This window comes from Nerophis lumbriciformis, linkage group LG32 (genome assembly GCF_033978685.3).
Source record: "Nerophis lumbriciformis linkage group LG32, RoL_Nlum_v2.1, whole genome shotgun sequence".
Classification (NCBI taxonomy): Eukaryota; Metazoa; Chordata; class Actinopteri; order Syngnathiformes; family Syngnathidae; genus Nerophis; species Nerophis lumbriciformis.
In genome coordinates, this window is record NC_084579.2 from 20,760,533 (window position 1) to 20,788,032 (window position 27,500).

General features: G+C 41.2%; 1 protein-coding gene across 1 annotated transcript in view; it reads left to right on the forward strand.

Moving 5' to 3' along the window:
* Positions 1-27,500, forward strand: part of arhgap24 (Rho GTPase activating protein 24) — a 162,688-nt gene that overhangs the window by 69,554 nt on the left and 65,634 nt on the right. The window contains exon 4 of the mRNA XM_061927507.2: positions 600-687. Coding sequence (XP_061783491.1) covers positions 600-687 — 88 coding nt within the window. The remainder of the gene's footprint in view (positions 1-599; positions 688-27,500) is intronic.

Sequence of the window (27,500 nt, forward strand, 5' to 3'; positions counted from 1 at the left end):
AGGGAAACTGAAACCAGCCCAGCACCAAAAAGACATGCGTTCATGACCAGCGTCTCACACACCCACAACGCATTGAAGTCGTGTTCTGTTTCCTCTACGGTAACTGTATGACATGCATAACAATTGAGACGGTATGTTAATGTAAAAAAACATCAGTGAGGTTTTGTCATCAAGTCTCTGGTGCCAACAGACACATCAAACAGCCATTTCTGTCACACTTTTACAACCTCTGCTTGAAATCACCTCATCTGGGGCCCTCAGGTAGGGTTTCCACTTCCTGGTTGTCACAGTTATGGCCCATTAAAGCGCCACGTCTCTCAGCAAGGAAGGAACTAGACTCCCCTCTGATCCTGTTAACATGTGCGTCTCTTTAATCCGGGCGCTGTCACCGACCCACAGCTTGTCTGCATTAGCTTTGACCCCGACAAAGGTCATCCTAATCGAGTTTGTGGTTTTTAATTAAGCAGATTTCAGGGTCCCGCTTTTTGTTTAATGGCTGGAAAAAAAAACAAATCTTGACATGACAAAAGTCAGAACTTAATCCCGAATCTTTGGGGCCCAAAACGCTCAGAAATGTTCTGTTTTGTTCTTCTCCATAGGGAGCCATTTTCCTACCTGGCAACAAAGTAACAGAACATCCAAGCAGTGGCGATGAAGCGGGAAAATATCTCTTTGAGGTCATTCCAGGTAGGAGAAATTCCATTAATGACGTCAACATTTTGGAGGAGGTTTTGGGAATCCAAAGCATTAAAATAAAGACCACAACCCATTTGTTTTTAGACTATCAGCGAGGGTCAGCAACCCGCGGCTCTTTACCGCTACCCTAGTGGCTCCCTGAACCTCTTTCAGAGATGTGTGAAAATGGAAAAGGATTTAAAAAATATGTATATTTTTTGTTTTAATATAATTTCTGTAGGAGAACAGACATGACACAAACCTTCCTAATTGTTAGAAATCCCACTGTTTTTATTAAACATGCTTCACTGATGAGAGTATTTGGCAAGCGCCGTTTTGTGTTACTAATTTCAGCGATCCTTGAACTCATCGTAGTTTATTTACATGTACAACTTTCTCCGATGCTGCCACAGAAATACGTGTTTTATGCCACTCCTTCTTTGTCTCATTTTGTCCACCAAACGTTTTATGCTGTGCGTAAATACAAAAGGTGAGCTTTGTTGATTTTATTGATTTGCTGGAGTGCTTATCAGGCATATTTGGTCAATCCATGACTGCAAGCTAATCGGTGCTAACATGCTAGCTGTATGTACATATTGCATCATTATGCCTCATTTGTAGGTATATTTGAGCCCATTTAATTTCCTTTACTTATGTCCTCTGTGTATTTAATTTATATTTGCATGTCTCATGACATATTATCTGTATGTAATATTGGCTGCATTTCTGTGTTGTTTGTGTGTCATGTTGTTCCAGACCACAGCAAACGTTACCCAGTTCGCAAAGATTGTAATAAATCCATTAGAAAAAGACAGCCTGCCGTTACCTTTAACTTGGACACACACATCTATACCTTTGGCCATTCTGAGCCAGTAATTTCCAGAAGTTATCTAATCCTGTGAGAAGCCTCCATTTCACTAATGATTTCCAATGTTGCAAAAATGTGTAGAATAAAAATTTAAATACAAAATTTTTGTCAACAAAGATTTGCGTCAGCCTTGGATAGTAGGCTAATATAGCTCATATAGACACTTACATCATGTGTGGCCTTCATTATAACACTTATATAAGGCCCTTTAAATTTTTTGCGGCTCCAGACAGATTTTTTTTTTTTTAGTATTTTTGGCCCAATATGGCTCTTTCAACATTTTGGGTTGCCGACCCCTGATTAGAAGACTAATAGACTTGAATGATATCATAGTGGTTGTAATTTGCAGTGCTGCAGGAATGTATTGCATCATACTGGAAACTGTTTCTAATATTTTGGTGATCCATTTTTATTTGTTTGCTGGAGGGTTTATTGTTGACAGTACTACTACTGTCTGTAAGTCAAGGATGGCAGATATGGCCTAAAACCCATATCGCGATATATTATTTGGCGAAATAATAGAAGCATTTAAAAATTAAGTCCGAAGATTATGTTCACACTGCAGGGTCTGATGTCCAATTAGGATTTTTTTGTCAAATACAATCTTTTTAGTGGCCGTTCACAATATAGAAATGTTTTTTATTTCTAATGTGAATGCAGTTTGACCCGCATACAGACATGACGTCATGACTACATTGATTACGGGGAGCAATCATGGCATCCACTCCAGTTGGCCTCGGATCTGGAGCATTTGTGGCAGTTTCAAGGATTTTGTGCAATCAAAGCCAACATTTTTTGAACCGAATTATTGCATGTAGAAGATTAAGAAGAAAGAAGACAAGTATTTTGGGAGGGCAGCATGTCTCGGTTGGTAGAGCGACCATGCCAGCAACCTGAGGGTTCCAGGTTTGATCCCCGCTTCTGCATCCTAGTCACTGCTGTTGTGTCCTTGGGCAAGACCCTTTACCCACATGCCTCATTGCCACCCACACATACACCTGTATTCCTAAAACATATTATTTTCACCTGTTTTCTTCTCCATTGTCAACTATTTATTTTGTAACTGTCTATTATGATGTTTATCGCTTTTTGATGACGTTCTGGTGGGATGAATGCCACCTGAGCGCAGAAGCGTTCACATTGAGGACGCATTGAATATATATTTGATTTATACCCACATACGAAACAGGCCTGGGTAGGATATGAAAAATTCGTCATTGCACTTTTCACATGGACATGAAAAAATATGATACAAGCATATGGGCAAAACATTTGGAATGCAGCATGAACAAGGCCAAAGTCTCCTAATTTGGCTGCTGTTGTTTGTATGCAGTATTATATTGCATCTTTTCTGGTTGTATTATTTTGTCAAAACTATTATCAATCTGCTTGCTAATTTACTATTAATAGTTGGTTGTTTTCTGATGTAATATGTCTCTATTTACATTTCTGTTAAAAACAAAACAAACAAAAAAAGGTATTCTCCTGTTGTTTGGATAATTTAGTTTTGGGTGATGCTACAAATTTGGGTATCGATCCAATACCAAGTGGTTACAGGGACAGTATTGGTCATACTAATGCTAATATTTCAAATTCTCAAAATGGTTACATTTTGATCACAATTATAATCTAACTAAAAGACAGGATGGCGTTGTAACAACATCAATTGAATATTAAAATTATTTCCTACTACTGGCTCTGATTTAAGTCCTTTGGTTTTTTGCCCATAAAATCCTCCTGTGTCCAGGGACTTATTTCTTGAGTTTATAAACAATAACAAAAATGTCAAAAGATGTTTTGATTATGCAAACGATATTAATCTAACCACTATAGCAGGGGTAGGGAACCTATGGCTCTAGAGCCAGATGTGGCTCTTTTGATGACTGCATCTGGCTCTCAGATAAATCTTAGCTGACATTGCTTAACATCATAAGTAATGAATAATTCAGCTGGTAATCACAGTGTTAAAAATAATGTTAAAAATATAAAACATTCTCATGGATTTTAATCCATTCATCCATTTTCTACCGCACCTGTTCAAGAAGTCGCATTATTGGTAAGAAGTATTTTATTTATTATTGGTTAGCTTCAGAATAACAATGTTATTACAAAGAATAAGAGACTTATTATACTCTAAAAATGTTGGTATTACTTAAAAATGCACGCATTTAGTTGTATTCAGTGTTAAAAAATATTATATGGCTCTCACGGAAATACATTTTAAAATATTTGGCTTTCATGGCTCTTTCAGCCAAAAAGGTTCCCGACCCCTGCATAGTATCGACCATATACTGAAACTGTACTCAGTATCGTTACTGTGTTTGTATGGATCCACCCACCTTTGTTTAGTTATAGCTTAACATATCTTTCGACAGTGCATATTGCAACATTTTTAGATATTCTTTGTGCTCCAGGGATAATGATACTTTGGAGCGTAGATTATTTATCGTCGAGGATTGCTGATTTAAAAGTGGCTTTTCACTGTGGAGGGACATTACCTGCTAGCCAGTATGCTACACTGCGTTGAGGATGCAGCCGTTCGTTTGTTGATGTCAAATTTGCGGGTCACAGCTAGAATGTATCAAGATATTAAGACTAGGGATGATGTTTGATAAGAAATGATCGAGTTCGAGCTCATTATCGAATCCTCTTATCGAACCGATTCCTTATCGATTCTCTTATCGAATCCAGATAGGTTGTTGTATATGGAAAAAAACACAATATTTGGTTTAACAAAAGCTAAATTTTATTTTATAAGAAAAAAATAAAATAAAATAAATAAATATTGACTGTTACCCCCCCTAAAAAAAAATAAAAATAAATATTGACTGTTGTTACCCAAAGTATATTAAGTGGGATTTTTCAGAAAAATAAATATGTACAGTAACACAAAAACAACCTGTCTCTGTGATCACCATAGGTTAATAGCCATGCCTTGAGGCGTTTTTTCCGGTCCATTATTTTTGCTGCTTGTGTGACATCACAGGAAATGATGTAGCTCAGTCATTAGATTTCCTGTGATGTCCCACAGGGCATTTTTTGTGGGACGGGATTCGTTCCCAGGGATTCGAATAAAGAACCAACTCTTTTTCTTTGCTACAGTGGCCTCGATAACCGGAACCTGTTCTCAAAAAGGGATTTGAGTCCATGGAATCGGTTCTTTTCTTATCGAACGGTTCTTTTCTTATCGAACAACCGGGAGAACCGGTTTCGAACATCATCCCTAATTACGACAGAATCAAAATCTCTATTGTCGGCCAAATTTATATCATTTATATTGTACAAACCTATTGTATGTATACACTTTAGTGCAGGGGTCCCCAAACTTTTCGACTTGGGGGCCGCATTGGGTTAAAAAAATTTGGCCGGGGACTGTATATATATATATATATATATATATATATATATATATATATATATATATATATATATATATATATATATATATATTCCTCGCGCACTAATTGACTGAAAAAACACGCTCTTGCCGCGTGCTCGCCCAACACTGCGATGGGAAAATGCATTTTTAGACAATATGCCGTAGAAAATGGATTCGAAAGGACAGCTTAAAAAAAATGTTTAAACAAATAATAATAATAATAATAATAATAATAATAATAAAAAATATAACAAATTCAGGATATTTCAGGAAAAAACACAGAGGCTATTTCATTCCTACAAGCCTGTTTTGCAGGTTTCCCTGCTCTTCAGGGGATTTGATATAAAATGAAATAGCCTCTGTGTTTTTTCCTGACCTAACGTATATTCCGCTCTGCCCCAGTATTGAGCACTGTATAACGGATAATATTATATATATATATAATATATATATATATATTCCTCGCGCACTAATTGACTGAAGGAGCACGCACTTGCAGCGCAAGCGCGATGGGAACATGCATTTTTAGACAATATAATCTGTCGTAGAAAATGGATTAGAAAGGACAGATTAAAAAAAATTCTAATTGTAATAATAATAATAATAATACAAAAAATCAAATCAAATTAAAAAAAATGTTTTGTTTAGTTTTTTTAACTTGGGACTTCCGGGCCGTAGTTTGGGGGACCCCTGCTTTAGTGTGTGTTTTCCTGCTTCTATTCACCATTAGCCACTGGTTAATTTTTTTTCAGGCGCTAGTTTGGTCCGAAAAAAACTCAGAGGCCACAACATTAGGTACCACCAATACAAGAGTGCTATGCAGTTTACATAGAAATTCCTGTATTGAATATTATTATAGCTACCTGAGAACCTACTCTGCAGTTGGGAGCAGGTGGGTAAAGTGTCTTGCCCAAGGACGCAATGACAGTGACTAGGATGGTTAGAAGCTGGAATCGAAACTTCACCCTCGAGTTACTGGCATGGCCACTCTATCAACTGAGCCACAATTCCCCACAGTACCATGCCTTTCGTTTCACTTCCTTCTTTCTTAGTGCACTGCTTGTGTGATGCAATGTTGTTCTTCAATAGAAAAATCTGAATCAGCAACAACAGATTGAACTTCCTCTTTCTATTTGTTTATTTATTGATCTATGAATTTATTTTTGAGCCAAGGTTTTCGCCGTGCACCTTAACCTTAGTTTTATTAGGTGTCACCAGGCATGAGCAGCCAATCAGCATCTTACCCACCCTTGTGTTTTACCTACTATGCCGTGTTATTGTGGTTAGTTCGCCTGACTCTGGAGATGGACTTGTACGTGGAAGAAAACATTTTATTTTTTACTTTTCTACTGCACAGTGCCAACTTACACCAAGAACATGTGGAAAATGACGCCACGTTGAATGCATCAGTCGGAATGACACATTAGGTGTCATTGATATCTGTTTTGAAGTTTTCGAATAGCATACTAACCAACACACAGGTGTGAAGACAGTGGAGGAGAACAAGAGTCTCCTGTGTTAACATCTCAGCACGGATTAATGACTAAGGCAGCAAGAAATTGGGCCGCTGCAGCAAAGTGGAGACTATGGAATGGCGGCTAAACAGTGCTAAAATTCTTGCGCGGTGAAATTATACTCTTTTACTCACGAGTGGATTCTGTTTGCGCTCACGACGTGTCTTTGTCTTTTATCCACACATGCGATGTTCCAAGCATTTCAAAAAACGACCCAGCAAATCCCCTCCTTTCTAATTTGGCACTTTAAACTCCAACTGTCTCTTTGTCAGAGCCAGTCCAAGGCTTCTGATGAATATAGTGAATATAGTCTTAAGGCAAAAGAAGACGATACTAGTGTACCGTATTTTTCGGAGTATAAGTCGCTCCGGAGTATAAGCCGCACCGGCCGAAAATGCATAACAAAGAAGGAAAAAAACATATATAAGTCGCACTGGAGTATCACTCGCATTTTTTGGGGAAATGTATTTGATAAAACCCAACACCAAGAATAGACATTTGAAAGGCAATTTAAAATAAATAAAGAATAGTGAACAACAGGCTGAATAAGTGTACGTTATATGAGGCATAAATAACCAGCTGAGAACGTGCCTGGTATGTTAACGTAACATATTATGGTAAGAGTCATTCAAATAACTATAACATATAGAACATGCTATACGTTTACCAAACAATCTGTCACTCCTAATCGCTAAATCCCATGAAATCTTATACGTCTAGTCCATACTTGCCAACCTTGAGACCTCCGATTTCGGGAGGTGGGGGTGAGGGTGGGGGGTGGGGGGTCGTGGTCGGGGCGGGGTTGGGGGCGTGTTTAAGAGGGGAGGAGTATATTTACAGCTAGAATTCACCAAGTCAAGTATTTCATATATATATATATATATATATATACATATATATATATATATATATATATATATATATATATATATAAAAGAAATACTTGACTTTCAGTGAATTCTAGCTATATATATATATATATATATATATATATATTTATTTTATTATATATATATATATATATATATATATATAAATAAATAAGAGAAATACTTGAATTTCAGTGTTCATTTATTTACACATATACACACACATAACACTCATCTACTCATTTTTGAGTTAAGGGTTGAATTGTCCATCCTTGTTCTATTCTCTGTCACTATTTTTCTAACCATGCTGAACACCCTCTCTGATGATGCATTCTGCTTCGTCTCCTTGTTGTGTGCGCAGTTGTGCACTGCACTCTCTAAAAGCCTTAGTTGTTAATGTCACATATGCATGTACAGTAGATGGCAGTATTGTCCTGTTTAAGAGTGTCACAACATTGCTGTTTACTGCAGACGAATTGCTTTACGGTAGACAAAAACATGACTGCTGTAGTTGTGTGTTGTTGCCGTGCTGGCAGGACGTTAATGAAACTCCCTAACAATAAACCCACATAAGAAACCAAGAACTCGCCCTGGATCATTCTACAGTTATAACGTGATTGGGCAGGCATGCTGTTTATATTGTGGGAAAGCGGACGTGGAAACAGGCTGTCGACACGTCACTCAGGTCCACCTGAATTTCGGGAGATTTTCAGGAGAAAATTTGTCCCGGGAGGTTTTCGGGAGAGGCGCTGAATTTCGGGAGTCTCCCAGAAAATCCGGGAGGGTTGGCAAGTATGGTCTAGTCTCTTAAGTGAATGAGCTAAATAATATTATTTGATATTTTACGGTAATGTGTTAATAATTTCACACATAAGTCGCTCCTGAGTATAAGTCGCACCCCCGGCCAAACTATGAAAAAAACTGCGACTTATAGTCCACAAAATGCGTATTTTGTCATCCAATATACACGTTTTACACTACAACCTTGTAGAGGTTGCCCTCCAGTGGGTTCTTCAGACCACCACAGACTGCCAGGAATTCAGGATATAACACTGTTTTATTTTACTTAATGGTGCAAAGTCTTTTACTTTTCAGCACAGTGTCTTTTCTGCGTCCGTGTCTCTCAGCAGCACCTCCAACTCCAACTACTCGTTTCCTCACGGCTGCTGCTAATAAAGGCGACAGGTGATTAGACCACAAGGCCCACCTGGGCCATCTACGCACATGTCGCTGTCTTCCAGGCCGGTCCTGACACACTCCGTTCTGCGGCAGGCCCGCAGGCCACGCCACCCTTCACAAACCTATTAAACAATGACATTACTTAGACTTAGACTTAGACAAACTTTATTGATCTACAAGGGACATTTTTCCACACAGTAGCTCAGTTACAAAGGATGGAAAGAATAAGGATGGAAAGGATAATGCAGGTATAAAGTAGACAAAAAAGGTGCCATTGTAGCAATATAAAATATAACATATATGTAATATTTACATATTATATATACAGTATATAATATATGCTGATATATTATATTATTATATTGTATTATATATACAATATACAACAAATTGTTACGGTACAGCGGGGGAAGAAGACGGCACAGATGCAGAGACGTCGTTTAGCTCTATTTATTATATTTACAATAGTATGAAGTGTGAAACTAATCCAATCCTGTATGTGTGCGACTATGTGTAGCGATTATCAGATGAGTGTTACCAGGAGTGTTGAGCGATAGGCGGAAGTCCATGAAGGGCAAAGCATGTTCGGAGATCCAGGGACAGGCAGGAGGTCAGGGGCAAGAGCGAGGCGTCAAAGTCCGTGTCCAGGCGGGAGGTCGAGATCCAAGAAGGCAGCCAGGGAACCAGAGGGAATATGGGGAGACGAGACACACAGCTCGTGATCAGGAAACGGAGGAATGCTGCTGGATGGCGACAAGGGACACGAGACAAATGAACATGCAGGGGAAGAAACACAGAGAGAGAGAGGAAGTGTGCATAGAGCTAGACACGTGTAGGCTTACTGTACGGAACGGGTAGCGTCGTTCTGGCCCGGAACGCAGGTTTGCACTGGTTTAAGAAGCGCGGCGTCTCACCAGCTTCAGGTGTGCAGATTGCTGATTGATAGCAGCTGCCTGCTGCAGCAGGAGATGAGCGCCCGTGGGCGTGTCCCGAGCCGCGCTCCGTGGAGCGCATAACAGAGTGCACTGAGTCATGGGCTTGCGCCGTGACACAAATCCCAATTACCATGTACAGTATTACAGAATATTTAACAGCTGCAGTAAAAAAAAAAGGCAGCATAAGTATATACATTAAGAGCATAAAATAGAGAGTAGATTAGATATCATCTATTGCTGTATGGCGAGTGATTGTACAGCTGGATGGAGTGCGGAATGAAGGAGTTCTTGAATCAAACACTGTGGGAACGAAGCTGATGGAGCCTGTTGGAGTATGAGCTCCGTTGTCCCTCAATTGTCTGGTGGAGTGGGTGGGCAGGATTGTCCATGATGGTGAGCAGTTTGTCCAGTGTCCTCCTGTCCCTCACTGACACAAACGCCTCCAACTGCGTGCCAATAGTTTGGCCGGCTTTCCGGATCAGTTTGTCAATCCGTTTTAAGTCTATTTTGCTGGTGCTGTTCCCCCAACAAACCACTGCAAAGTACAGGGCACTGGCCACAACAGACTGAAGAAAGATCGCCAACAGCTTGCTGCACACATTAAAGGACCTAAGCTTCCTCAGGAAAAAGAGTCTGCTCATGCCCTTCTTGTAAACAGCTTTGCTGTTGTCATTCCAGTCCAGTCTGCTGTTCAAGTGGACTCCCAGGTACCACTACTGCCACCTCTCCGCCCTGGGTTTTGATGAGCTCCACAGAGCTCATTTCTTTCTTGTACAGTATGTAAGGTTGTTTTTTTGCCGCATTCCTGTGAGAATCCTGCGTGTGACTGAAGCATTAAGGAGTGGGACTATCCAGGACAAGCTGCAGTGTACTCCAACAACCACCAGGTAGCATCTGTGAGCAGATAATACAGTATCATCTCTTTCTCTTTTGAACTTATCAGGTCTTATCAGGTCAGTAGTGCATCATTTTTCAAGCATTTTTTGCTCACGCTCAAAGTGAAGGGATGAGGCAAAAATACAACTTACAACTTCCTGGCTGTCCAAAGTCGGGACCCGGGGTGGACCGCTTGCCTGTGCATCGGTTGGGGACATCTCGGCGCTGCGGACCTGTCTCTGCTCGGGATGGTCTCCAGCTGGCCCCACTATGGACTGGACTCTCACTATTATGCTAAATCCACTATGGACTGGACTCTCACTATTATGTTAGATCCACTATGGACTGGACTCTCACAATATTATGCTAGATCCACTCGATGTCCATTGCACCGGTCGCCCTAGGGGCGGGGCCCCCACGTCTGCAGTCCTCTCCAAGGTTTCTCATTGTATCATTGGTTTGAGTTTTTCCTTGCCTTGATGTGGGATCTGAACCGAGGATGTCGTTGTGGCTTGTGCAGCCCTTTGAGACACTTGTGATTTAGGGCTATATAAATAAACATTGATTGATTGATTGATTGAACTTTACCTTCTGTACCATTTAGTATGATGTTGTGTGTTACGGTCTGGTAGTGGACTAGACCCCAGGATGCAGAGTGTTTAATAACAAAATATAGTGCACAAAGAGAAAAAATAGATACAGCAAGTATAGGGAAAGCTATGCTGTATATCGGTTGAGCCTAAAGCACATCTGTGCAATAATCATGCTGTTGCTTGATATGCCACACCTGTGAGGTGGGATGGATTATCTTGGCAAAGGAGAAATGCTCACTAACACAGATTTAGACCGATTTGTGAACAATATTTGAGAGGGACAGGGACAAGCGGTAGAAAATGGATGGATGGAAGGTCTTGTAGATCTTTGAGTTTAACTCATGAAAAATGGGAGCAAAAACAAAAGTGTTGCGTTTATATTTTTGTTCAGTGTAGGAACAGGTGTGTCCTGATTGCCAATCAGTGACAGGTGAAGGAGCCAGCACGTAGACCGAAGAAGTAATGACAAAAAAGAGGCAAATAGTAAATAGAAACAGGAAATTAAACAAACTACAAGAAACTAATAATTGTCTTGGGAGATCATAACAATGTGAACATGTAAACTATCGCGATCTTTAACATTTTTGATTGATTGAAACTTTTATTAGTAGATTGCACAGTACAGTAAATATTCCGTACAATTGACCACTAAATGGTAACACCCGAATAAGTTTTTCAACTTGTTTATGTCGGGGTCCTCGTTAATCAATTCATGGTAAACAACAATCTGTAACAATTTTTTGTCATCAAAAATTGCCTATTTCAAAATATTTTTCTGGATATATGCTCTCCAGGGCCCTTGTGTAACAAGAGTTGTGTGAATTTCCTAATAAAAATGGACGTACGTTCTAATCCAGAAAACAAAAAATTCAAAGTTTGTGCACGTACAAATCCAAGCACATTTGTTTTTACATCGCAATCAACTTGAAATTGACCACTGTGGCTTGGTGCAACGAGACCCCGCCCCTTATAAGTACACAAATCATATTGAAAGTAGCCGTGTGACTGAGCCCTGCACACTCTTGACTAATCAGGACTCAGCAAGAGGTGCTTCTTTTTCTCAGCTAAAGACGGAGGAGTATGATTGAAAGCCAGCCGTCATTGCTGTGTCTCCAAGAACTGAACACAGGCTGAAATAAAAAAGAAATGGTTGGTTCAGGAAGATTAAAAAGAAAAAGAAGATAAATGTGCGTGGCCAACAAGACGAGTGGACCGGTAATTGGGCAGTGCTGCACTACGTTTGAAAAGATAGTCGCTGGAATGATACATAAAACTTAAGCAGACTGTGATTACCCCCAATTAGCCCGATATAAATATAATTTGTGTAGTTTGCAAAATAATGTGTTATCTTGTTCTTTCAGATTACAGTTTCATGCGAAAATTATGTTATATTGATAGGCTCCAGGTTTATGTTTATAAGCAAGCTTCATACATGAGGGCCCAGGGGCCTCATGAAAGTAGAGTTGCGTGGATTTCCTACTAAAAATGGACAAACGTTCAAATCCAGAAAACTACGTGCACTCGTACAAATTCAGATGTATTGATGGGGACCGTGTGGCGCGGTTGGGAGCGTGGCCGTGCCAGCAACCTGAGGGATCCTGGTACAATCCCCACCTTCTACCAACCTCGTCTCGTCATGGCAGCTCCCGTCATCAGTGTGTGAATGTGTGTGTGAATGGGTGAATGTGGAAATACTGTCAAAGCGCTTTGAGTACCTTGAAGGTAGAAAAGCGCCATACAAGTGTAACCCATTTACCATTAAAGTGTGTGCGCGCACAAATCCAAGCACATTTTGTTTTTACATCGCAATCAACTTGAAACTGGTCCCAGATTAAAATTAGTACCGTATTTTTCGGAGTATAAATCGCACCTGCCGAAAATGCATAATAAAGAAGGAAAAAAAACATATATAAGTCGCACTGGAGCCCGGCCAAACTATGAAAAAAACTGCGACTTATAGTCCGAAAAATACGGTAACACATTAGAAATGCATGAAAACTAGAGACAAATGCTTTAAAATATAATATCGGAAATTATCGGTATCGGTTTCAAAATTATCGGTATCGGTTTCAAAAAGTAAAGTTTATGACTTTTTAAAACGACGCTGTGTACACGGACGTAGGGAGAAGTACAGAGCGCCAATTAACCTTAAAGGCACTGCCTTTGCGTGCCGGCCCAGTCACATAATATCTACGGCTTTTCACACACACAAGTGAATGCATTGCATACTTGGTCAATAGCCATACAGGTCACACTGAGGGTGGCCGTATAAACAACTTTAACACTGTTACAAACATGCGCCACACTGTGAACCCACACCAAACAAGAATGACAAACACATTTCGGGAGAACATCCGCACCGTAACACAACATAAACACAACAGAACAAATACCCAGAACCCCTTGCAGCACTAACTCTTCCGGGACGCTACAATATACACCCCCCATTACCCCCTACCCCACCCCCCCCCCACCTCAACCCCGCCCCCCACAACCCCGCCCACCTCAATCTCCTCATGCTCTCTCAGGGAGAGCATGTCCCAAATTCCAAGCTGCTGTTTTGAGGCTTGTTATAAAAAAAATAATGCACTTTGTGACGTCAATAATAAATATGGCAGTGCCATGTTGGCATTTTTTTCCATAACTTGAGTTGATTTATTTTGGAAAACCTTGTTACATTGTTTAATGCATCCAGTGGGGCATCACAACAAAATTAGGCATAATAATGTGTTAACCTGCTCAGTGGCCTAGTGGTTAGAGTGTCCGCCCTGAGATCGGTGGGTTGTGAGTTCATACCAAAGACTATAAAAATGGGACCCATGACCTCCCTGCTTGGCACTCAGCATCAAGGGTTGGAATTGGGGGTTAAATCACCAAAAAATGATTCCCGGGCGTGGCCACCGCTGCTGCTCACTGCTCCCCTCACCTCCCACGGGGTGATCAAGGGTGATGGGTCAAATGCAGAGAATAATTTCGCCACACCTAGTGTGTGTGTGTGTGTGTGTGTGACAATCATTGGTACTTTAACTTTAACTTTTAACTGTAATTCCACGACTGTATATATCGGTATCGGTTGATATTGGAATCGGTAATTAAGAGTTGGACAATATCGGAATATCGGATATCGACAAAAAAGCCATTATCGGACATGTCTAATTAAAATATCAGCCAAGTATGCTGGGGCATACAAAAAGAAAGCCGTGCCAGTCGAAATGTACCATTTTGTGAGTAGAACTGAGCCGTGTAGGTACTGTTCATTACAAAATGAGCAGTAGATCTCTTTGTCTTGGCATGAAGATTAAACTGTTGAGTTGTTTTCCATGCTTGGGTCCCCCTCCCTCCGTAAACCGCCAGGACAGTTTACGCCGTTGCGAATGCGGAAAACATGTCTTGTTATGAGGCGGCGAATAAAGAAGTCTCAGAGAAGCAGAGAGTGGGAATGAAAGGAAAAGCACGACACATTTATTCCACTGGTCGTCTGCAGTTTGAACATAACACACAGAACGGGAAATGAGGAGGGTAGTGGGTATGTTGATGACTTTCCGGGGGGAAAAAAAGCGAGAAAGTCGTACAGAGATGTCTGTTGTCTCGCTGTCTGAACTTACCAACACTCTGCTGTCGCCCCAGGTCTTGAATTTGCTCTGCTCTGCTTTGGGTTTTTGGCTCTTTCAGGAAAGTTTGCAAAAAAGTTCCCTCAAAATTCACCTGCGCTTGATTCGCCTGCTCTTCTCATCTCTTGTTCATCTTCACGGTGCTCGCCCACATCTGGAGATGTGTTTAATGTGTGCATGGCAAAAAAAAATAAATGTAGGGTTGTGGAAGCTAATATTTAGACGAGAATATCCCGTTAATGTCTATATTCTTTCTGTCTGCACGGTTCTAGTCGTGACATGCTGGAACATGTTCAAGTTGGCCGCATGTTCTACTCGAGAAGGAAAACATGTACATACTGCATATTTCCATGTTGCACTTCAAAAGGTGCTCCTAAGCGTTTTTGCAGGTCCAGAAAGAAATGCACAGGGGTGTCAAACTCAAATACAGAGTGGGCCAAAATTTAAAACTGAACAAAGCCGCGGGCCAAGGTTGAACAAATTAACCATTTTGATAGGGACCCAAACAAGTTTTGCATTAAATATTGAACAAGCAAGGCTTATATAACTTTATAGTGACATGCAAAATCGAGTTTCAAATAATAATAATAAAAATTTAAAAATATCAATGGCATATCAAATACAATTTAAATAAAAATTGAATGCCTCTTTTCTATTTGCAGCCTTCTGAGGTAAATATCAACATTAACTTTGGATGCTAGTTCATTAATGTCGGGGCTCAGGCTTTGAGCTGAGGCAACCTTCATTATCGAACGAAGGTGTCCATCAGTCATTATATCTCGTATTCCACAGTCTTGGGGGCGTTGCTTTTAATGCCCTCTACGAGCTGACGTCAAATCCGCTTTTCATCCCTTCCAACAACGTGCCCGCCCAGTCACAAGATATGAGCGGCTCCTGTACGCACACACACGTAAATGCAAAGCATACTTCATCAACAGCGATACAGTTTACACTGAGGGTGGCCGTATAAGCAACTTTAACATTGTTAGAAATATACGCCACACTGTGAATCCACACCAAACAAGAATGACAAACACATTTTGGGAGAACATCCGCACAGTAACACAACATAAACACAACAGAACAGATACCCAGAACCCTTTGCAGCACTAACTCTTCCGGGACGCTACAATATACAACCCCGCTACCACCAAACCCCCCCGCCTCCCCCCCACACACACACACACACATACACACACCTTGTAGCGTCCCGGAAGAGTTAGTGCTGCAAAGAGTTCTGGGTTTCTGTTCTGTTGTGTTTATGTTGTGTTACTGTGCGGATGTTCTCCCGAAATGTATTTGTCATTCTTGTTTGGTGTGGGTTCACAGTGTGGCGTATATTTCTAACAATGTTAAAGGTTTTTAACCTGTATCGCTGAAGATCAAATATGCGTTGCATTCACTTCTGTGTGTGTGCAAAAGCCGCACATATTATGTAACTGAGCCAGCACTCGTTGGACTGGACGAAAAGGGAACGTTTCAATTCTCGTGAGGGGCACTGAAATTTGGGAGTCTCCCGGGAGGTTTGGCAAGTATGAGAATTAGCGGTGAACAGCGGCACCGCCGCTATATATAATCAGCGGGCCAGCCCTCGTGTTAATTTGATATCACCTCACGGGCCAAGTGAAAAGGGCCAGAGTTTGACACCCATGCTCTAGCAAATAATATATTAATCAAAATGTACTTTTTAATGCTGGCATAAAAGCAATATGTGCGCCTGGAGCAGTGGTGTCAAAGTCAAGGCCCGCGGGCCATATCCGGCCCACGAATGAATTATCTATGATGATATTTGATTAGTATTAGAACCGGCCCGCAGGCCACAACCGCCTGCTGTTGTTTTGCACACACCAATACTCCATCAGTGTTGGGGCTAGGAATTTTCAAAATGTCATCAAGTCATAAAAATGGGGTCCCACAGTACATTTTTGGGGTCCCACTTTTTTGTAATCGTTTTGAAAACAAATGATAAATGTATGCATTATTCTGTTGTATCTCACATTCTATATTGTGTTTTGGAAAAAGGTTGTAATAAACGTTACTTCCATCCATCCATTTTCTACCGCTTTTCCCTTTCGGGGTCGCGGGGGGTGCTGGAGCCTATCTCAGCTGCACTCGGGCGGTAGACGGGGTACACCCTGGACAAGTCGCCACCTCATCACAGGGCCAACACAGATAGACAGACAACATTCACACTCACATCCACACACTAGGGTCAATTTTAGCAACATTATTTAATTCATTTAAAAAAAATTATACAAAAGAAAACACATTTTTATGCATATGTAAATGTATTCAGTTATAAACATTCATTCACTTTCTTCTTTCCTTCATGGATCTAAAATTTACCGCTGACGGTATTTTTTTCTATATTTTTATTAATATTTTCAGAATGTGTTTGTTCTATTTATGGCCAAAGTAAGACAAAGAAAACAATCTGAAGTTGTCTTTATTTTTTTGTTTTAATGCCATGATTTTAATAGCGTGTGCACAGATTTTCCTCCATGCGGCCCCTGAGATAAAATGAGTTTGACACCACTGGCCTAGAGCATGTTTATTCTGCCACCACTTCACGAAGGACAGCTTTGTTTTGTTTTTGTTTTTTCTATTTCATTCATTTCAGGTCAAAACAAGAACAAACAACATAACATTAAAATAAATCAGAAAGGAAAAGGAGCAGAAAGAAGTAAAAACTTATAGTATATGCTCCATATTCACAACCTAGTGGTTAGAGCAGGGGTAGGGAACCTATGGCTCTCTTTTGATGACTGCATCTGGCTCTCAGATAAATCTTAGCTGACATTGCTTAACACGATAAGTAATGAATAACTTTGTTGGTAATCACAGCGTTAAAAATACGAATAAGAGACTTATTATACTCTAAAAATGTTGGTCGTACTTAAAAATGCATGCATTTAGTTGTATTCAGTATTAAAAAATATTATATGGCTCTCACGGAAATACATTTTAAAATATTTGACTTTCATGGCTCTCTCAGCCAAAAAGGTTCCTGACCCCTGGGTTAGAGTGTCCGCCCTGAGATTGAGTCATACCAAAGACTAAAAAAATGAGACCCATTACCTCCCTGCTTGGCACTCAGCATCAAGGGTTGGAATTGGGGGTTAAATCACCAAAAATTATTCCCGGGCGCGACCACCGCTGCTGCTCACTGCTCCCCTCACCTCCTAGGGGGTGAACAAGGGGATGGGTCAAATGCAGAGGACAAATTTCACCACACCTAGTGTGTGTGTGACAATCATTGGTACATTAATTTTAACTGTATGCATATGTGGATGAAGTGTGCAACATTAACACAAAATAGCTACATAAATACTTGAATTAACACACCTACTTGGAGGCAGGCGTGGACAAACAACTCAAAGGCAATTAAGTAATTTTAAGCATTCAGCATTAGTGCTAGATTTTGGCCAACACACATCTAATCAATGGCGCAAAAAGTGGGTATGCACTATTTTGAGTCTGCATTTTCTGTATTTGTCAGCTGTAATGGATGCACGTCAGTGATCAGGCCACGGCTTTAGCTATCGATTATTCCGGTAATCGAATAATCCATTAATTAGTTTTTCCAATTATTTGAATAAAACACACTTTATAGCCTTTATGCGTATTTTAGAGAAAATAGGTACAACTCTATTGCGGCAACCGTGCAGAAAGTATGTCCGCATATTTAAAGTTTGGGGCACTCCATGTGGTCCAGATTTGATCAATTTCTATTAGTTAATGATTATTCAAGGCAACAACATTTTTAATCTAATTAAAATTGTTGCATCCCTGGATTGAGGCTCCGGCTGCTTCCTCATCTAGCCTTTCTTTCTTTCTACATCGTAAAAGTCAATATACTTATCGTATAAAATTTCAAACAATAAAAAATCAATAAAAAGATCATACAAAAAAAAACTTGAACACAAACCCACAACCTTGCTTGACCACCACGGAGTGAGTTACACCACTCACACATTTGACTGTTAATCATATGAGCTAAGGATTGGTGTTGTCATTCGTGCACAAATTTACTCTTTAAATTACTCGAAGAGGAACTGCACTTTTTTTTTTTAATATGGCCCTATCGTTCACAATCCTTATGAGGGACAAGATGTTAAAAGGTTTTTTTTTTTTTTTGCATAATCGGCTTGTTCTAGGTGGCTAGCAATGCAGCTAATTGGAGCAATCCATTCTAAATCACTTTAAAAATGCATTCAAAAACTGCCAACAATACTTCATTTACGATCCGTAACCTGTATAATAACCAATCCGTAGCGACATTGTTATTGTAAGAGCAAACACCGAGGAAGTCTTTTGCTATAGCGTAAGAACACATTGCCATTTAAGCTCGCTAGCTACGGCAAGAGGTAAGCTAGCAACTGTGTCAACAACTGAATAACTTTTGAGTTTGTAATGCACAACACAATGTGATAAGACATCAATCTGTACTGACTGAAAAACATGAACAATCATATTACAGTATCTGTAAAGTATTAGCCCACATTTCATGTTTTGTTTGTACACAGCTAGCTCAACAGTGTATGTACTAGAGATGCGCGGATAGGCAATTATTTCATCCGCAACCGCATCAGAAAGTCGTCAAACATCCGCCATCCACCCGATGTAACATTTGATCAGAACCGCATCCGCCCGCACCCGCCCGTTGTTATATATCTAATATAGACGATGCAAGGCATTAGTGAGGCATACCTGCCAACTACTCCGGTTTTCCCGTAATTCGTACGGTTTTCATCAACCTATTCCGGGTTACGGTTGCAGTGATAAAAAATACGGTTTTTCATTAATAAAAAAAAAAAAAAGGGTGAAAACTACGCGAATTGCACCTTGTGCAGACAAGATTTTTCGATCGGACACGGAGGAATTAGCGATGTAAAAGACCACGTTGGGACAAAAAAACACAAGTCTAATGCCGTTGCTAGCGATACAAGTGGAAAACTTTCAACGTTTTTCGTCGCCCAAACAGATTCTTTGGATGTGATAAATGCCAAAGTTTTATTTACGGAGGCAATAATTGAGCATGGACTTCCAATCGCACTGGCTGATCACATGGGACAGTTAAATGTTTGTAATGCAACCTTTAAAAATCATTACGCGGTGATCGCGGTCCCAAAAATAAACTTTTCTTGCATGATAATGTCCAGAAAAACTCGCTTTATATTACTATAGAGTCCTTTTAACGAATGAGTTTGATGGTTTATCACAAACCTTAAATGAAAGAAGTCCTTTGTTCTCCTGCACCATGCATGCGCTTTGGCCTTGCTTCGTGTTTGGTGCGCAATCCTGTCGGCTGTATTTCACAGCACGTCTTTGACAACTTGAAGTGGCATAAAACATTTAAAACAAAGGGGTTATAGGAACAATCACTTTCAGTGTTTTATGCCACTTCAAGTTGTCAAAGACGGTATGCTGGTGCCCGACTGCCACAAGTGGAACAAACATTTGAAACAAAGGGGTTATAGGAACAATCACTTTCAGTGTTTTATGCCACTTCAAGTAAACTTATCATAAAGTTACCATATCATTTTTGCAGTATGATCAATCTGATAGATTACATTTGGATTTTAGCCACAAAAAGGTAATGACACCAATGTTATCTATTGGAATTGTTTAGTACTGTTATACTATTAAAAGTGTTTATACTATTTATGCTTTCAAGTCCAAGTTGAAGAAATCTTGTTAAATGTTGACAGCATAACTACCAAAATACAGAGGTATGTCCTTAATATTTTTGCAGTGCTATTTCTGTTGAAAAGTTACAATGATTACATTAGAGATGTGATGTGCCACTTTTCAAGTGTCTGATGGCTTAAATTAATTTTCATTAATTTTTCATATTTTGAATTCTTTTGAAAGGCTTACAAAAAAACTACATTTGAATTGTAATTCCATGCTATTGACAGGACTATTAATTTTAATGAAGTTAGTTTACCATGTTTACAGTATGATAATTGTGATAAAAATGTGAATTTTAGGCACAGAATATTTTTTACAATTGAACAAGGCAGTAGATTATACAAGCTTGGACAGAAAGTTAATAATGACACCAATTTTTTTTTTTATGGAATTGTTTAGTACTGTTTTACCATTTGTTTACTGTAAAAAGTGTTTATACTGTTTATACTTTCAATTAACAAATTGAAGTCTTGTGAAAGGTTGACAGGATAACTGGCATTAACTGTCAAAATAATTTCAAACTATTGAAGTTAGCTTACAGAATAAACATGTCAATCAATCCATATGATTTTTGCTGTAATATTTTTGTTTTGAAAAGTCACTGTGACTGATAGAAAAGTGGTGGTTTTAGCAACATGTCTGAATGCTAATAATCATTTTGCGTCGGGGGCGAAGCCCTGAACCCTCCACCAGGACTTTGTCCTGGACCTACCGGGGCCTGCGGCCCTTGGACCCTGGCTACTAGGTTTTTCTGATTTCAAAAGTTGGCAGGTATGGTGAGGTTATAAAGCTTTTGCCTGTTAAAGAAAGGAGACTGATCCAATGCAGCACAGACATTCGCGTGCCACGCTGTCACGACCCAGACGCACACCAGTGCGCAATCATATGGGAGCCGCGCTGAGCGCACCTCCAAGCGCGTCTCGCTGCCGGCGACGGCCGGGTATGGGCCCGACGCTCCAGCGCCATCCATTTTCAGGGCTAGTTGATTCGGCAGGTGGGTTGTTACACACTCCTTAGCGGGTTCCGACTTCCATGGCCACCGTCTATATCAACCAGGGTGAGCCCCACCCCTTTCGTGAGCGCACTGCGCGCGGAGTGACCCCTGTTACGCGCCCCCGGCAACAGGGGTGGCGGGCAGGTAAGCTGCGCGGGCGGAGCGCGCGGAGTGACCCCTGTTACGAGCCCCCGGCCACGGGGGTGGCGGGCAGGTAAGCTGCTTACCTGCTGCGCGTGACGCCGGCCGCGGCGAAGGCGGACGAGGCGGGGTGTCGGTGCGGTGGGCGCGGTGGTGACCCTGGACTGCGTCGGGCCCTTCTCGCGGATCGCCTCAGCTACGGCTCCCGGTGGGGCCCTCTCGGGGGAAGGGGCCTCGGTCCCGGACCCCGGCGAGGCGTCGGGGGCCTTCTCCGCTCCGTAAAAGTGTCCATCTCTTTTCTTTTTTTTTCTTCTGTTGTGGCATATGCAGCAGGTGCCTGCTCGTTTTTCGTATGTGAGTAACAACATTTAACTATGTATGTATATTTCCGAATTGGTTTAACTGCCACCCGCCTGAATCTATTTAAAATCTAATTTTTTTTTATTTCAACCGCCCGACCCGACCCGACCCGACCCGCGGATAAAATCTAATTTTTTTTTATTTCATCCGCCCGATCCGCGGATAATCCGCGGACTCCGCGGTTGTGCCCGCAAACCGCGCATCTCTAGTATGTACTGTAGTGTACGGTGATGTGCTGCATGTATTATGAATAATATTATATTGACTTACTCGTTTGGTCCAGCTGGCTGGGGACATTTCCAGTTGATTTGGGTAAGCACACCATTAATTCGGCATTGCATGGCTCAAATGTACACATTTGCAGCGTTACCAAGGTTTCTCATTGTATCCCAATGTATCCCATTGGGTTTTTTCTTGCCCTGATGTGGGATCTGAGCCAAGGATGTTGTTGCGGCTTGTGCAGCCTTTTGAGACACTTGTGATTAAGGGCTATATAAATAAAATTTGATTGATTGATGCCGAGTCACCCCGACCCCACTGTCTCGGGTTCCGTCTGCGCCAACGTTTCTGTCATGAAAGACAAAACATGATCCGTGGTCCGGATCATGTTTTGTATTTTCTGTTAGTTTTGGACTCCTTTAGTTCTTGTTTGTGCACCTCTGAGTTTGTTTTGGTTGCCATGGTTGCTCATTGTGTTCACCTGTCTCTGATTAGTGTTCGCCCGCTCACCTGCTTCCCGAGCACTAATCAGAGGCATTATTTAAGTCAGTCGGCCTGGCGTCATTGTTTGCTTCATGCAACTTGTCAACGTAAGTTTTGCTTGTCTCCTAGCCAATGCTAAGTGGTAGCCTTGTCTACGTACGTTTTGCTTGTTTCTAGTCCATGCTAAGTGGTAGCTTAGTTTTGAGTGCGATCAGCACATTATTCCTTTTGCTTGTTTTCTGATTTTGGTACTTCGTGTTATTTTTGAGAATAAATCATGTTCTTACCTGCACGGAGTGGTCCGTCTGCATTCCTGGGAGAACAACCCCGCATAAAGATGCGACCCAAACGTGACAGTTTCACCCTCTGTTCGTGCTCGCTTCTCCAATCAGCAGTTCATCCTCCGTATATTCAGCTTCAAAAAGATAAGGTTGTAAATCCTCATGTGTCCAAAAACAGTCGTCTCCGTTGCCTGTTACCAAGTCTGTTGTGATTAGAACACACTTGCATTTGTTTCCGGAAGTTGCAAGTGCGCTGTTAAGTAAACAGAATATGTACATACATATTACATATTGTTATGAATGTGTCTGTTACTACATAATATATGTATATATGCAGTGTGTATACAAAACGTTGGAGGGTTTTCAAGTAGTTTTAGAGGGATTAGAAGGCTACAATGGTGACTCCCATTAGCCGCATCTTGTCTTTTTTATTATCTTTAAAAAAATAAATGTTTCTCACAATGGTTGTGAACGATAGGAACAATTCTAAAAAGAAAGTGTAGTTCCCCATTAAGGTGAGACATTGCATGTAGCAGTTGTAAATGTGCAGTCTGTTTTAGGGTAGAAGACCAAATAAATAAATTAGCCCAGACGTTGCTCGGGTAACAGTGATGTGTTTGCAGACTCTGCCCCTGCTTCCAATACACGTTTGTGGGAAATTGTTTTCAAAATAGTACAATATGGGACTTTTCAAAGCACGCCATTACTTTAATCTGACCTGCCAAATTATCAAAATCTCACATCAGAACAACCCACTGCTGCACTGTTATCTGTTTTAGTTTTTATCCTGCCAAGAATGTCAGGTATCTTTAATCTGGGGAAAACAAGGAGCAGCCATACTAGCTGTTGTCTTATTTACCTGTCAAAAGTGATGCACTTTTCAAGAGTAGTTTATGTGATTCATCACCACATTCTGTGAAAAGACACGCACAGGAAGTGCCCCCTGCTGTGTTTTTTTACCATGAAACGTTTTGGCTCGTTTGTGTGTCACAATCCAGAAGCGTTACCGTTCCCTGATCCATGAGAGGGCCTTAGGGGTCACATTGTTGGAGCGTGGGCGAGCCGTAAAATCTGTTTACGAGGGAAAAAGTCTCAATTCCACACAAGTTGACATTTCATCCTGAGGTTTGCTTCCAACTTAAGTTAAGTTAACTCGCCTCATCCTTAAAAAGTTGAGGTTTGCCTTGAAGTGACATGAGGACACAGTACAGAGGAACATAAAGCAGAGGGGGCCCTCTTGTGGTATTATTAGGCACTACAGCTTGTGGAAGGAAATGCATCTTCTATAGCAAATCTTCGCTGAATTGATTATTTCCCGGAATAAATAACAATTCCTTTGTCAAAATATATGTATTAATATTATCAGACAAATAATTTTTGGTCATTGTAGTCAACTTAATTTGGCATAATTTCAGTTTCTGTAAAAACTTACTCACAGAAGGCTGGAAATAGAAAAAAAAAAATATATATAATAAGCAGCATTGTGTTTTACAGTACATACAGTCATTTCTATGTTAACGTTATAAATACATTTTACAAGAAACTGTAACTGTACAATAGAAGAGTAATGATTGATGATTCATGAATACAAGTTTAAAAGGTACAGTATTTATAAAAATAACATCATCATAATAATAATAATATATAATAATAACCATTACATTTGGTATGACACCTTCCATGGTAATTTATAGTAGGTTCATCCATAATAAAGAATAAAAAAGGTGGGTTAAAAAAGAGACAAATTTGATCATATCATTTGTTTTTCCCTTTTTCCCCAATTTTAATTTTTCTTTGTTATTGAAAATTATATGTTTATAAAGTGAAATAATGTATATATTATATATTTGTTTTATAATATATATTCAAGATATGTTGTCATTTACTTTTTTTATTCGGATTAACATTTTAGATCAGGGGTCCCCAAATTACGGCACGCGGGCCGGATCCGGCCCGTCAACGTCCAAAATCCGTCCCGCGGGAAGTCCCAAGTTAAAAGGAAAATGTTTGTGGTTTTTTTTTTTATTATTTTTTTTTTTTAATCTGTCCTTTCTAATCCATTTCTCCTAGCCGTTCAGGCAAATCATATTGTCTAAAAATGCATTTTCCCATCGATAAAGTGACATCATCGCGCTCGGAATATATACATATGTATATTATATAGATTGTCACTGAAGGCATCAAAACTATGAATGAACACATGTGGAGTTATGTGCTTAACAAAAACAGGTGAAATAACTGGAAACGTGTTTTATATTCTATCCATCCCATCCATTTTCTACCGCTTATTCCTTTCGGGGTCGCGGGGGGTGCTGGAGCCTATATCAGCTACAATCGGGCGGAAGGCGGGGTACACCCGTTTCTTCAAAGTAGCCACCCTTTGCTGTGATTACTGCTTCGTACACGCTTGGCATTCTCTCGATGAGCTTCAAGCACACCTGTGAAGTGAAAACCATTTCAGGTGACTACCTCTTGAAACTCCACATGTGTTCATTCAGAGTTTTGATTGATAGAAATATATTCTAATAGTGGCCACGGTGGCGCATATCAGCCCAGGATACAAAGACAGAAAAGCGGCGTGTAGGTAAAATAATTCAATTGTTTACTCAAAGAGCGAAAGGCTTGTGCAAGACACGTAGAGGCAGCGGAAGAACCCATGAACACAGACAAATGGCAATAGTCCAGCCCTGGCAAGGATCAACAGGGGAACCTCATTTGACTTGATTAGAACTAAACAAAGTGAAGGTGCTGCAAAACAAGGCATTTAACAGGAAGTAGAAACAAAATAAGAGCACCAGGACAAGAAATTATACAGAACACAGGAAAATGATTAAGTCCACGGTCATGTGGGTTCATGACAGAATTCCCTAGTTAATCCGAATCCGATTCTGATTCTGATTACCTAACAGATTCCATAAAGTATGGAATCTGTTAGGTAATCAGAATCCGATTCTGATTCTGATTCTGATTACATAACAGATTCCATACTTAAAGGTAAAAGTCTAAAACACAAAAGGGAGGGTGGAAAGACTGGGCGAGGGCTGTCATACTGTGCCCACCACCAAGGGCCGGCCACCAGTCCAGGCCATGTATCCCTACAGCCAACAGGGACGATTCAGGTGGTCGCAGCTGATGACAGGTTTACCTTTAACGTTCCAGCAGCAACCCAGTCTCCAATCCCTGCGGCTGGTGATCAGGAGGGCGTCCGTGAAATGGCTACATATGCGGCTGAAGAGGAGGAAGGTGAGCACTGGAAGTGCCCTTCAGCAGGTGAAGAAGCTCGCGCCCTGATTTGGGGTGCTGCTACTGTCGGCGCATAGGGCGCCCCTGGAACGACCACATTCACAGCTGACAAGGAAGGCAAGTGTCGAATGTCTTGGACAGACTCACTGGAAGAGGAGGCGATGACGTCACAGGAGGGTCCACTAGGAGAAGAGGCTATGTCACAGAAGGATCCACGAGAAGAGGCGATGATGTCACAAGCGGATGAGCCCGCCAAGAGATGGTGAGAGCTGTTGATCCCCAGTCGCACAGCCGGTACTAGTAGCCAGCCCCTTAAGAGGCGGATTCCAGACATCTTCCGTTGCCGGAGGAAAAAGCGATTGACTGGTGGCGTCAGCTGGAGCAGAAGCCAAGGATGGGTAGAGGGAGGCTTGGAGGAGGGTCGTTGCTCCGTCCTATACAGTTCCCCCGAAGATCTGGCTTGGAACAGGAACGGGGGGGGGCATTAAATCCTTATGCTGGGTTGGCGCCAGAACCGGTCGCGTTTGAGACGTAAATTGTCGTGGATTAGGAACGGGTGGTGCCGCATTGGTGCCTTGAGCTGGTGTGGCGCTGAAACTGGTGGCGACGGAACCTTGACTTGGCGTGGAACAGAGCCTTGTACAGCAGAGGCAAAGGTATTGGCGGGAGTTGGGCCTTGGGTAGGCGGGGTGCAGGTACTGGCGGGAGTTGCCTGGCTGCTTAGGCAGATAGGGGCAAGATTGGCTTGGGTTGTGTGGAAGTCGCTTCCTAGCGGTCCCACTGACAGACACTTCACAGGAGCCAGGCATGCAAAGTTGAACAAAGTTTTTAATGCACATAGATTTTATCCAAGTCTTTCTTCCGTAGAACGTGACTTTTCAGTCACGTCCGTATCCTCTCTCCCCTCCTGCTTCCGGCCGCTTACTGTTAAGACAACAGATGATTAGATTAACACGTACCACCTGTGAAATCTAATCACCTGCCAGCTATGTCTCGCCGTCAGCCCATTCCCCACCCCTATCCGATGGTGCTCGTCCTAAGCACCATAGACAGAGGCGTTGACCTTTGCTCCTGCAGGAGCGCTGGCCACATCTCCCTCCACAAGTTGGTACTGCACAAACCTCGCCTACAGTTCTTGCATGGTCCTTGGTCCAAAACGCCGGCTCAACATCGCTGAAAGTGATCCTTGCGAAATCACTTGTTTGTTGAATTAATCTGTCACGATGGGGCATAATGGCTGAAAGCGCGACCCCAGGATGCAAAGACAGAAAAGTGGCGTGCAGGTAAAAGAGTTCAATTCCCTGCTCAAAGAGCAAACAACTGAAACAAAAGGCTAGGAAAAGGCACGTAGCGGCAGCCGAGGAACCCACGCACACTGACAAAAGGCAATAATCCAGCGCTGGCAAGGAGTAACAGATGTACCTAAATAGATTTGATTAGAAATGGAAAACAGGTGCACTGGCAAGCAACTAAACAAAGTGAAGGTGCAGCAAAACAAGGAGTTTAACAGGAAGTAGAACCAAAATAAAAGCACCAGGACAGGAAATCATACAAAACACAGGAAAATAACTAACACAGTCCAAACC